Source organism: Pantherophis guttatus, chromosome 17 (genome assembly GCF_059756535.1).
Source record: "Pantherophis guttatus breed Tessera chromosome 17, ASM5975653v1, whole genome shotgun sequence".
Classification (NCBI taxonomy): domain Eukaryota; kingdom Metazoa; phylum Chordata; class Lepidosauria; order Squamata; family Colubridae; genus Pantherophis; species Pantherophis guttatus.
This window is the reverse complement of record NC_142079.1, coordinates 4059411-4071489: the sequence shown is the minus strand read 5'-3', so window position 1 is coordinate 4071489 and position 12079 is coordinate 4059411. Positions and strand designations below refer to the sequence as shown.

Genomic DNA, 12079 nt, shown 5'->3' with positions numbered 1-12079 from the left:
AATATATCTGCTGAAAAAAACTCCGCATAGGCGACAGGAAAGGCATCCGGCCATTTGTTGTGACCGAGGCTTACCGAGTCATTACAAGACACAATTAGTCCCAAACAAACCTATTTTAGTGTAACGGCTGAGAATTGCGTTCATTCCCAGCTGAGTCCCAATCAGTTGCAAAACAAGTCCTTCGGAAGAAGTCCTTTGGGATAATCACCAACCTTTCTCTTCTTTGACACCCTGCCAAAGGCCTTACTTGGCAAAGCCACACAAAGTTCAGAAACAAACAAGAGATGCCGACTGGAAACAGAGTTAGCAACCTTGTTTTCCTGCAAAAAGGCCCAAGTGCCTTTGTTTCTCTTTTAAGCCTTATGGGAGGGGCCAGTCATCTCCTGGCCTTACTCCCGAGCCGTCCCTTTTGCTTTAGCTGCTCTTGCCTTCTGGCAGCTCTGCACACGTGTGTACTAGGAACAGGTTCCTCCTGTTCCTCTGCCTCTCTGCTGTCCGACTCTGGGGGCTCCGGAGTCTGCGCATCACTCCCAGCTGGCCCTGGCCCCATCTCTGCCTCCGACGCAGAGCCCTCGTCTGGGCCTTCCCCAGACTACAGGACTGGCCCATGTTCCTCCCCAGCCTCTTCACCCTCCACTGCCAGCTCCGCAGGCTGCTGGCGAACCACAACACCATTAAACACTCTTGCTAGTTTTATTCAGTTGCCCGGACTCCACCCCGCAAGGGATTATGAGATCATTAAAAGAAGGATGACGATATAAACCTCAATGCTAACTGCTATTAATGGGGTGATAGTGGTAACCCCCCAAACCCCGCTTACCGGGGAATCCGTGCCATCAATCACGCTTTGGATCAGCCTTTTCAATTCGCTGAGTGCAGCCCTCAAGCTGCCGGCCGGAACATCTTTGGCTGAGGAGGTTTCTGAAGACTCGTCCATGGAAGAGTCTGTGGAGACGGCAGAATCCGCACTGTCGTTCCCTCTGAGGTGCGTACACAAGTAACGGACTTGGCAATAGGCCTCCCAAAGCTGCAACCTCAACTGTGGTAACAGAATTAAAAAAAAAAAAAAAGTGTTCGAAATACGACGACACCCATCTGACGGATTTCAAACCCAGGATTACATCTGCAGGATGAATGGTGCAGTGGCCTAGAGGTGGAGCTCTCGCCTCACAGTCGGGAGACTGTGATTTCGATCCTAGGTAGAGGCAGATATTTCTCTCTCTGGGGACAATGAGAATATATCTGCTGAACAAAACTCCGTACTGGCAACAGGAATGGCATCCGGCCATTAAAACACTCTGCTAGTTCCATTCAGTGCGACTCCACCTCGCAAGGGATTATGGGGTTATTAAAAGGAGATGATGATGATTACATCTGCAGGATCCAATTATGTACAGGATCTTATTCCTTAGGAAGTTCTTCCCACCCACCCCAAACTTTCAGCCTCGATCTGTTGGCATCTGACCATCTTAAGAACGTTCGATTGAAGGACAACCTAGAAGCTCAAGGAATTGTCCTACTTTGGCACAGCTTCCAAAGTTTTCTGGAGCCCCACCGCTTCGTACCTGCTCCCGCTCTTGTTCCAGCTCTTCTGCTTCCATGCTCTGTTCGATCTCCGACAGCAAAGACATTCTGGTGGAGTTGAAGTCTTGGAGGCTTCGTTCCTCATTCAGCTCCTCCATCTTGACCTGCAGCTGTCGATAGGACAGTCTCACCTCTTGAAGTTCCAGCTGGCTCTGGTGCAACTGATAAGAACGAAAAGATAGCTAAGAGAAGAGAATTAACCAAGGTCACCGGTGATTGAAACCCAACCTAGCTTGACCTAGAATAGCTGTTGAGGGGCACCTCCAAGGAACTATTCAGGAAAAGGGCCAGCGCAATGTAGCAGGTGGGACCTGAACCTCAGCGCAATCTTACATTGGATGAGTCATACTACGGTACATGAATTCAATTCAATACCAAGGATTTTTCCTAGTGAATTTCAATATCCACACATCGATCTATGGGAAATTAGTTTGACAACAAATTTTGGGGTCTTGGGATGGGCCCTCCCTGGTTTTAGGAGGAGATGATAATCCTGTGGTCTTGGGTTTATTTATTTATTTACCAAAAATTTATATGCTGCCCTTCTCCCTAAGGACTCGGGGCGGCGAACACAAGTTAAAAACATACGATAATAAAAAGTAAGGTGATTAAAACCCAGATTAAAACAACAACAATCAAAATAATAAAACCCAAGGATCAGGGTCAACCCATTTGTTGGAACAGAAGTCTTTAAGTCCCGACGGAAGGAGCGGAGATCAGGCGCCGTCCGAAGCTCGGTGGGCAACTCGTTCCAGAGGATAGGGGCGCCTACAGAGAACGCTCTACCCCTGGACGTCGCCAGCCGACATTGTCTGGCCGACGGTACTCTGAGGAGGGCAGCCCTGTGAGAGCGGGCAGGACGGTGGGAGGCGGGTAGGAGATGATCCTGCAAATACCCCGGACCTAAGCCATGTAGGGTTGAAGGAAATTTGGCCACCCAACTAGGAAAATCCATAAAACTAGATCCAGGATCTAGAAGGATCAGCTTGCATTACTTGCAATGATCCAGAAATCTCAAGTGGGTTTTCATGGGTTGGGAGATATGACAGAACAGAAGCAGAAGGAGGCTGAGGAATAGAGTAGAGTAGAGTAGAGTAGAGTAGAGTAGAGTAGAGTAGAGTAGAGTAGAGTAGAGAAGAGAAGAGAAGAGAAGAGAAGAGAAGAGAAGAGAAGAGAAGAGAAGAGAAGAGAAGAGAAGAGAAGAGAAGAGTTGGAAGGTACTTCAGAGGTCTTCTCCGCTCTCAAGCAGGAGACCCCCATACATAACTACTGTTTCAGACAAGTGGAAGTCCAGTTTTTTCTTAAAAACCTCCCGTGATGGAGCACCCACAATTTTAGATGACTTTACTTTAGTTTTACTTAGTGTTCCAGGAGGAAGAATGACCCCTCCTCTGCATGTTTCCCAAACCTACTCTTTCCCTTGATTCTCGGGTCCCATTTTGTAGGGCTGAGATGGACCTCCACAACTTCTAAGAATTCCTGAGACAAAGCCCGCCTTGGTCTTCTTCTCCTGGCATTTCTGGGGTCCTCGGGCTTCCATTCCTACCTGCAGGTCTTTTTCATGGCTTTGCCGTTCCAAAATTAAGACACGGTCTTGAAGTTCTTCCACCGTCCCCTGGAGAAGGTTGTTCTCCTCCATCATGGCGCTGAGCCGGCGCTCCAGGTCCTGCTTCCGATCCCTCAGCATCTTAATCTGAAAAAGCAAGCAAGGGGAGAGTCTCAATGTCAAGACCGAGCGTGTCTGGAGAAGAGAGAGGACCTGGGCTCTGGAGAAGCCAGAAGGAAAAAGGACCTGAGTGGCAGGGAGAAGCCGCACCTGTGGACACAGCCTGGAACGGAACGACGGATCAGTGGAATGTGGGAAGAGAACGGAAGCAGAGCTGATCTCTTTCCCCCCCCACCTACCTACCCTCCCTTCTGGAACTTGGCTCGCGGAGTGGGAGGAATTTAAATTTGCGGAGCTTGGAATGTGCGTTGCCAAGCAAAGGAGAGGGAGGGAAGGAGGCCGAGCGGTCACTCCGCCTCTCTGGAATTCCCAGAGGGATTTTAAGAGATGAACTTAGGTTCCACGATAGGTCAGCGGGATGGGTGGGGGTTGGGGAGATCTTCGCCCCACTTGCTCGGTTCCTCTCCGCCATCGTTCCCAAATACAAGGGTAATTGTGGCAGCCTCCTTCTCTCTGGGGGAAAAAAAAGCTCCTTTGTGGTTGTGTTCAGCCTGCACAAGGTGTGTGTACGTGTGAGAAACCTCTGAGATGAACATCATTGGGGGGGGCCTCACAAGACCAGTTTGAGGGACAAGGGGGACATTTCTGAGAGTTATAAGGGAGGTTTTTCTCAAGGGAAGGAGGGAAAGCTATTAGGCAGAGAATTCTTCTGTGCTGTCAAAGTTTTGTCTGTGTGTTTGCGTATAAATATGGATGTGGGAATAGAATATAGAATATAGAATAACAAGAGTTAGAAGGGACCTTGGAGGTCTTCTAGTCCAACCCTCTGTGTATGTGCTTTAGTGTGTTTGTGTATGCACATATATAGAGACAACACACACATATTTTTTACTACTGGTTCTGTGGGTGTGGCTTGGTGGGCGTGGCTTGGTAGGCGTGGCAGGGGAAGTTTACTGCAAAATCCCCATTTCCTCCCGATCAGCTGGGACTCGGGAGGCAGAGAATAGATGGGGGCGGGCCAGTCAGAGGTGGTATTTACTGGTTCTCCGAACTACTCAAAATTTCAGCTACCGGTTCGCCAGAACCGGTCAGAACCTGCTGAAACCCACCTCTGATATATACATATCTGTAAATCTGCATGTGTGTGAATGTGTACATGTGTATGGGCATGCATGAATGTGGATGTACCTGTGTGGATATACACCTACATGAATGTGTATAGGTTTGTGTATATTTAGTTATATATATATATATATATATATATATATATATATATATATATATATACTGCATAGACATATACATGCACACATGAATGGGTGTGAGTATATATGTGAATGTGCACGTGGGTGAAAGTCTTTGGGTGTATCTACTGTATATATAGGAATCAATGTGTATGTATGTGTGTGTGGATGGATGGATAGATGATAGAGAGATAAAGATAAATAGAGATAGATAGATAGATAGATATAGATGATAGATAGATAGATAGATAGATAGATAGATAGATAGATAGACAGATAAATATAGTGATAGAGTAGAGAAATAGATATAATGTAGAGAGATAGATAGACAGATGATAGATAGATAGATAGATAGATAGATAGATAGATAGACAGATAAATATAGATAGATAGACAGACAGACAGACAGATATAATGTAGATATATATATATAGAGAGAGAGATAAATAGGTAGGTAGGTAGGTAGGTAAATAGATGATAGATAAGTAGATAAATACAGATAAATATAGTGATAGATAGATAGATAAACAGATAGACAGACCAATATAATGTAGAGATATAGAGATAGAGAGATAAATGGATAGATAGATGATAGATAGATAGACAGATAAATATAGTGATAGATAGAGTAGATAAATAGATAGACACAGACAGATATAATGGAGAGAGAGAGAGAGAGATGAATGTGTATAGGTATGTGTATGTCTATATATCATGAACAAGTGTAAGTGCATGTTTGAATGCATGCTTGCATATACATATATGTGATCATACACATGCATACATACATGTGCATGGGCGTGTGCGTGCATATATCTATATGGATGTGTATACACACACATACAAACACGCATCCACGAATGTGTGCGCGAGGGAGTGTAGACACAGAGGTTTGCACCAGGGGGTCAAATCATTCAAGATTGCGGCTGCTCGAACCCTGCCACCAAAGCCCCACCCTCATTCTCATTTAATCAGCCACTGGAGTTGTCCCCTTGGCTGCCCAGATGCCCCCTACCCACTATTCCCCCACCCCCACCCCAAAAGCCGTCTGTCTGCCTAGGTGTGCTCACACAGCCTCGTGCGTATTTGTTCGATTACAGAACTTCCAACGCTGAAGTTGCTTAACCGCTGTCGCAATATATGAAATGCAGCCTAGGCAACATTTTGCCCAGCCAGCAAGCAGAATTTTCCCCTTCTCTTTTCTGCCAAGATAACAAACCACCATTTCCAGGAAGAAACGCAACCAGGAATGTCCCGGGAGTTGGAGAAAGGGGGTAGCCCAAGCTTACCCCACCTCCTGCTTCCCTTACGTCTAGCTGCGATCTGTGACGGCTTCCCTTGTGAATGTTTGGGAATTCTGCTTTTTAGCAGGCGTGAGTAACTCCTTGAGTATTTCTTTTGAGGTATATATTTGTTCCCAGGTTTAGGAATGAGATAAGGAGTCAAAAGTCCCCCAAACGAAGAGAGGAAGGGGGAAAAAAAATATCCAAGAAAAAGAAACGCTGGGAGAGGAAAAAAAAATATGACTTGTAAAAACGGTGAGGTGGAATTTTCTTGGGAATCTGACATGGCATGAACCCTTTGAATTCTATTCATCAGAAGAAGATGAGTTTGATGGCTCTGGTGGCTTGCCCCTGACTTTAAAAGACGCACAGAAATGCATTTTTTTTAACTGGAGAAATGGGCACGAAAACGTGTGCCAATTTTTTATTTTTTTATTTTTTTTAATTTGATTTATATGCCGCTCTTCTCCGGAAACTCAGGGCGGCTTACAATGCGTTAAGCAATAGCCTTCATCCTTTTGTATATTTATACAAAGTCAGCTTATTGCCCCCACAAACTGGGTCCTCAATTTACCTACCTTAGAAAGGATGGAAGGCTGAGTCAACCTTGAGCCTGGCGAGATTCGAACCTGCAGTAATTGCAGGCAGCTGGTCTTAATAACAGGGTGCATTAGACCACTGTACTACCAACGCTCTTATATTTTAGATTTTAAATTTTAGCGTGGACTTGTCTTTTTAAGATTCTCCGCTTCGGAGACAGAGCTGCGATCTTCCACGTTGCATTTCTCTCGTGGCACCTTGGGAATTTAAAAAAGATTTCCCCACCTGATCCTTCATGAAGCTTGATTAAATGAGACAACCTCCCTCAATACCTATTACGCAGGAGCCCCCCCCCCCGGGGGGGATGGGAATTAGCGACTCTCTTGGGTGGGTGAATAAGAGAAAAAAAAATCTTGTTTTGCAAAAAGTGGCGGCGCGATTGGGACTTCGGAAATGATGGACTCCAGTCTGATTCAGTTAAAGGAAAGAAGCGTTTCCTTCGATCGAGAGAGAGGGGCCAATCCGTCGGCATCGATTTGGAGATAATGGATTGGCGTTGACGTTTCAAACTAACTTGCCAATTGGATCTGGGAAACCAATTTGACCGGGTGATTGAACTCCACTCAGAATGGAATCCTGCCGTACCTTTCAGAATTTTAATAACCGCAGCTCGTCCTCAACTTGCGACGGTTCCAAGGCTCCATTATATGAGCCTTGGTGGTGCAGTGGACTAAAGTGCTGTTAAGTAGCACTTAGCTGCCAGCTGCCTGCAATTACTGCGAGTTCAAATCTCACCAGGCTCAAGGTTGACTCAGCCTTCCATCCTTCCGAGGTAGGTAAAATGAGGACCCAGATTGTGGGGGCAATAAGCTGACTTTGTATAAAAAAGAACACCGCTTGGGGCGGGGGGCGAAAGCCCTACTAAGCAGGTATATACAAAAGTATGAAGGCTATTGCTTAATGCATTGTAAGGCACCCTGAGTCTCCGGAGAAGGGCGGCATATAAATCAAACCAATAAATAAATAAATAAATGAAATTTCTGATAATCAGGTAGCCCAAAATCATTTTATGAGGGTTTTACCAAAAACTAGCACTTTCTTCTGGTTTTCGGCAAAACTCTCCCAAGTGAACAATAGGTTTCCGTACCGAAGTATTCATTTAGTAGCCGTGACATTCACACTTATGACCTCCAAATTCACTTAACGACTGCTACAAGAAAAGCGTAAAACCAACTTGGTAAAGCTGACCATTACGGACAGGCTCCCATAGGGTCATAACTCAAGGACTGCCAGTAGAGATTTCTAAGAAGACTTTCATTTCCTCCCCGGCTATTCCACATGGATTCGTTTCTCCATCCTAAAATATCTAAAACTCCAGAAATTTTGGAAACTTCCAAAGGATTCTCGCGAGCAGAGCCTGATGGGAAATTCCTCAAAGCATCCCACTGACCACATGAGATGACGAATGAGATGGACCCATTGGGGTTGATCAAACATGCTAACTGGCAGAGGTTTGGCGAATGAGCACGATCACGGAGTTTTTAAAGACGGTGTGCTTCCATAGAGAGTGGCGGTGGGTTTCGTTCATGTATGTTACACGTGAATGACTCAACCAGCACCCCCATGTGCAGACCAGTGAGACACAAAAGGCCATGAAGAAGCTGAGTAACCAGACAGCGACAGAAGAGGATGGAAAGGACATGCAAAAGTCGGACCTGATGACATGCAGTTCAAACCTGGTGGAAATATTCATACTTACTTCCAAGATTTGCTGCTCCGATAAGAGGAAGGAAGGGGGAGGAGGAAGGAAGGTTAAAATGGGACAATTAGGGCTCACAAAATGTAGGGTCGGGAACAAGAAACTGGCAAAGTTAAGGAAGGGAACCATCTCAACCAGTGGTGGGTTTCAAAAAATTTTACTACCGGTTCTGTGGGTTTGGCTTGGTGGGCGTGGCAGGGGAAGAATACTGTAAAATCTCCATTCCCGCCCCACTCCAGGGGAAGGTTACTGCAAAATCCCCATTTCCTCCTGATCAGCTGGGACTCGGGAGGCAGAGAATAGCTGGGGGGACGGGGCCAGTCAGAATTTTTTACTACCAGTTCTCCGAACTACTCAAAATTTCCGCTACCGGTTCTCCAGAACTGGTCAGAAACTGCTGAAACCCACCTCTGATTTCAACTACGTTCTCTATAGTCTTCCTCTTAGCTGGAAAGACTTCTGATGGGCAACTCAAATATTACGTAGACACTCTGAGAAGTTTTCCAGGTTCTAGCCTAAATTCTCTTGTTTTTTAAGCAACCAGGGGTTTCTTGCAACATTTATATCTGCCATGGTTTTGAGTATGAAAAGGCATGCTTTTCATTTAAAACTTTTGTAGGGTGCTTGGAGCAAAAATGGGAATGAAAAGAATGATCGCATTCATATTTAATCAAGTTACTTTCATCGATCCGAAGGTACCTTGGAGGTCGATTTCTACTCAAAAGGTCAACGAAAGTGTTTGGTAATATTTATCGCATTGAATTATTCCTGGCGACAGTTCCAAAACCCCAACTCACTGTGGCAAGATGGCTGCTGTCAACTCGCAAAGCATCCCTGGCCTGCTCTCGAGTTGCCATAGGCCAGGGGGGATGGGAAACCAGCAAAATGGCACAGCAGCCAAAGACAGATGCACATTCCATGCTTATCTCTCTCAAGGCTGTCTCCCAGGGTTACCTACAGCAGCCCGGAGGGGAGTGACCTTTACAACCCGCAAAATTGCTCCGTTGGCGAATGTGATTGATGACACACCCTGGGGGGGAGGGGGAAACAGGATCATAATTGAAGCGTAAATTACGTAGGATCAGAGCTGGCTTCACCTGGGAACGTGCCAGACATGAAGCTCATAATAAATAACTGGATTTCTTTTGAAGCTTGGCTCGAGACTCATGATTTAATTAGGGCATCCGTCAGAACTCTGACAGCCGCCGTGAGATGGCCACGGTGTGTTGGCTGTGGCAAGTTGTCCTACCTAGATCTTCTCCAAAGCCACCTTCAGACAAAGCTTCTCCAGCTTGGAGGTTTCTAAATTTTTGGGGACTGGCTTGGAATTCTGGGAGATGAAGTTCCCTTGCACTGAGAGGCCATCACGGTCGAATAGGATTGCCCGAGATCGCCCAACCCTGGAGGAGACTCACCTCTGCTTGAAGGCTCTCAAGTCGTACTATGTGCTGGTTGGTGGATGACCTCTTCTCCCTGAAGTCCTCTTGGAGGACATGAACCTGTGTGGAAAGCTTTCTTTCCGCTTCTGACGTCTGCAAAATAAGAAGACACCGTCATTTTAATTGACGTTTAAGGGAGCCATGCCTGTAGTTGTCTTAGAGCACTAATCAACTTTGGCGGCTGTTGGAAAAACTAAGTTGGGTTGGATTAATATTTGGATGAGAAATCAACAGGAAACCCAGGGAATATGCCTAGAGGAAGGGAGGGAGGGAGGGAGGGAGGGAGGGAGGGGAAGGAAGGAAGGAATGGAAGGGGAAGGAGGGAGGGAGGAAGGAAGGAATGAAAGGGAAGGAAGGAAGGAAGGGGAAGGAGGGAAGGAAGGAAGGAATGAAAGGGAAGAGGGAGGGAGGAAGGAAGGGGGAGGGAAGGAGGGGAAGGAAGGAAGGAAGGAAAGGGAAAGGAGGAAGAGAGGAAGGCTGAGTCAACCTTGAGTCAGGAAGGAAGGAAGGGAGGGAGGGAGGGAGGGAGGGGAAGGAAGGAAGGAAGGGAAAGGAAGGAATGAAAGGGAAGGAATGAAAGGGGAGGGAGGGAGGAAGGAAGGAATGAAAGGGAAGGAAGAAAGGAAGGGGAAGGAGGGAAGGAAGGAATGAAAGGGAAGGGAGGGAGGGAGGAAGGAAGGAAGGGGAGGGAGGGAGGAAGGAAGGAAGGAAGGACTGTTGGCTCATATTCAAGTGATTGTCCACTAGGACTCCAAGATCTCTCTTGCAGTTACTAATGTTGAGCTAGTTACCACCTATCCTATACTTGTGCGTTTGGTTTTTCTTGCTTAAATGTAAAACTTTACTTTTCTAAAAACACCGAATATCATTTAGTTAGAGAGGGCCCAGTGTTCAAGTCTGTCAAGATCCATCTATATCTTGAGGGGGGGTAGGAATAAACAAAAGGGGGGTGGGTGGGTAGGAATAAAATGTCAGAAGCATTTATCTCCATCACGCTAATGTAAAACGATCAGATGAACTCCTCACGTTTCATTCAAGGCAGTAGAATAACAGAATCCCAGAGTTAGAAGGAACCTTGGAGGTCTTCTAATCTAGGGGTCAGCAACCTGCGGCTCTGGAGCCGCATGTGGCTCTTTCACCCCTCTGCTGCGGCTCCCTGTCACTCAAAATATGCATCACAACCGCCAATGTGCGACACCCACCAGCACACGATTTATTGAGCTTTTCAATAACCATGGATAAATCCAAGAAAAGAAAAGTTTCAGAAGAAAACAGAAGGTTTAATTCAACTACATATCCTAGTTTTGTGGCCGCTCAAGAAATGGTCAGGCACGGGAAGGGTTTTTGTGGCTCCCGGTGTTTTCTTTTCTGTGGGGAAACGAGTCCAAATGGCTCTTTGAGTGTTTAAGGTTGCAGACCCCTGTTCTAATCCAACCCCCTGCTTAGATCTCACCAACGATTAATCAAGCATTAATCAGCCGTGAATCACCTGATCTATCAAAATATACCGGTTTCAGGATTTTGACTCCTGCCCACTTTCCTGTTTACCAGGCGGTGGGAGGGCAAGAGACTTCCCGACAGAGAGAAGAGAAAATAAGACTGAGATCGGATGAACTTATCTTCGACCTCAAGGGATTTCAATAGGCGAGTCTCAGCTGGTTCACCGTGTTGATGGGACTTGGCCTTCTACTAACTAGGCTGCAAACCAGCCTCCTGATTTAGCAGCAGCTTGGAAGAAGAAACCAGAACCATCCATGAAGCTGAGGAACCTTCCTTCCAACCCTGGTTGAGCGTCCTCAGGAACAACCCCGTTCTACAAAGACAGTTGTCGGTCCTGATGAAGGAGCCGCAGTCATCTTGTTCTGCTCGAAGACGCACAGGGGTGGGCTTCAAAAATTTTAAGCAAGGGGTTCTCTGCCCGGTTGCTGGGTGGGCGTGGCCATGGTGGGTGTGGCCTAGTCGGCCTCCTGCACCACAGCAGAGTGGAAGGGCGTTTTTGCCCTCCCCAGGCTCCGGAGGCTTTTCTCGAGCCTCCGGGAGGGCAAAAACAGCCTCCCCAGGCTCCAGAGGCCCTCTGGAGGCCAGAAACGGGCCCATTTCCGGCTTTCGCAAAGTTCTGGTAGGCCCGTTTTTCACCCTCCCTGAGCCCTGCACTTATCTGCATCCAAAACAAACCACGTGGGGACTCTGGTGGGTTCTAACCGGCTTTACTACCAGTTCTCTTTGTGCACGCGCTTCGCACGCGATCGCCGAAGAGATCGGTTTTGTTGAAAGTTGGATCTAGCCCAATAACTCAAAGACAGACTTTAATTCTTTTCTGTAACTTTATTGTAGGTTCAATGGTACTGGAGGTCACTGACCTTGTACCTTTCTCTTTCAGGTATACATCTGGAATAACCTGTGGACCTCGTGGTCGGAGCTATTATACCCAGGAGGAGGGGCAAAGAGGTAAGGAGTGGTTACAGGGGTTATGGGGTATATGGTTGGTTAACCCTTGCAGGGCCGGGTGATCAGGGAGGTGTAGTAGTTAGACATTTACCATGACAGATTTCACTTAACAGCCG

General features: G+C 46.7%; 1 protein-coding gene across 2 annotated transcripts in view; it reads right to left on the bottom strand.

The window, feature by feature from the left end:
* The window catches only part of BICDL1 (BICD family like cargo adaptor 1), a 33024-nt gene that overhangs the window by 9957 nt on the left and 10988 nt on the right, over positions 1-12079 (bottom strand). For both annotated transcript variants that reach the window (XR_015730295.1, XM_060685159.2), the window contains exons 3-6: positions 9492-9608; positions 3131-3277; positions 1566-1745; positions 821-1039 (exon numbers count right to left, since the gene is read on the bottom strand). Coding sequence is in view for 1 of the 2 variants with exons in the window: in XM_060685159.2 (XP_060541142.2) it covers positions 821-1039; positions 1566-1745; positions 3131-3277; positions 9492-9608 (663 nt within the window). In the remaining variant the exon portion in view is untranslated. The remainder of the gene's footprint in view (positions 1-820; positions 1040-1565; positions 1746-3130; positions 3278-9491; positions 9609-12079) is intronic.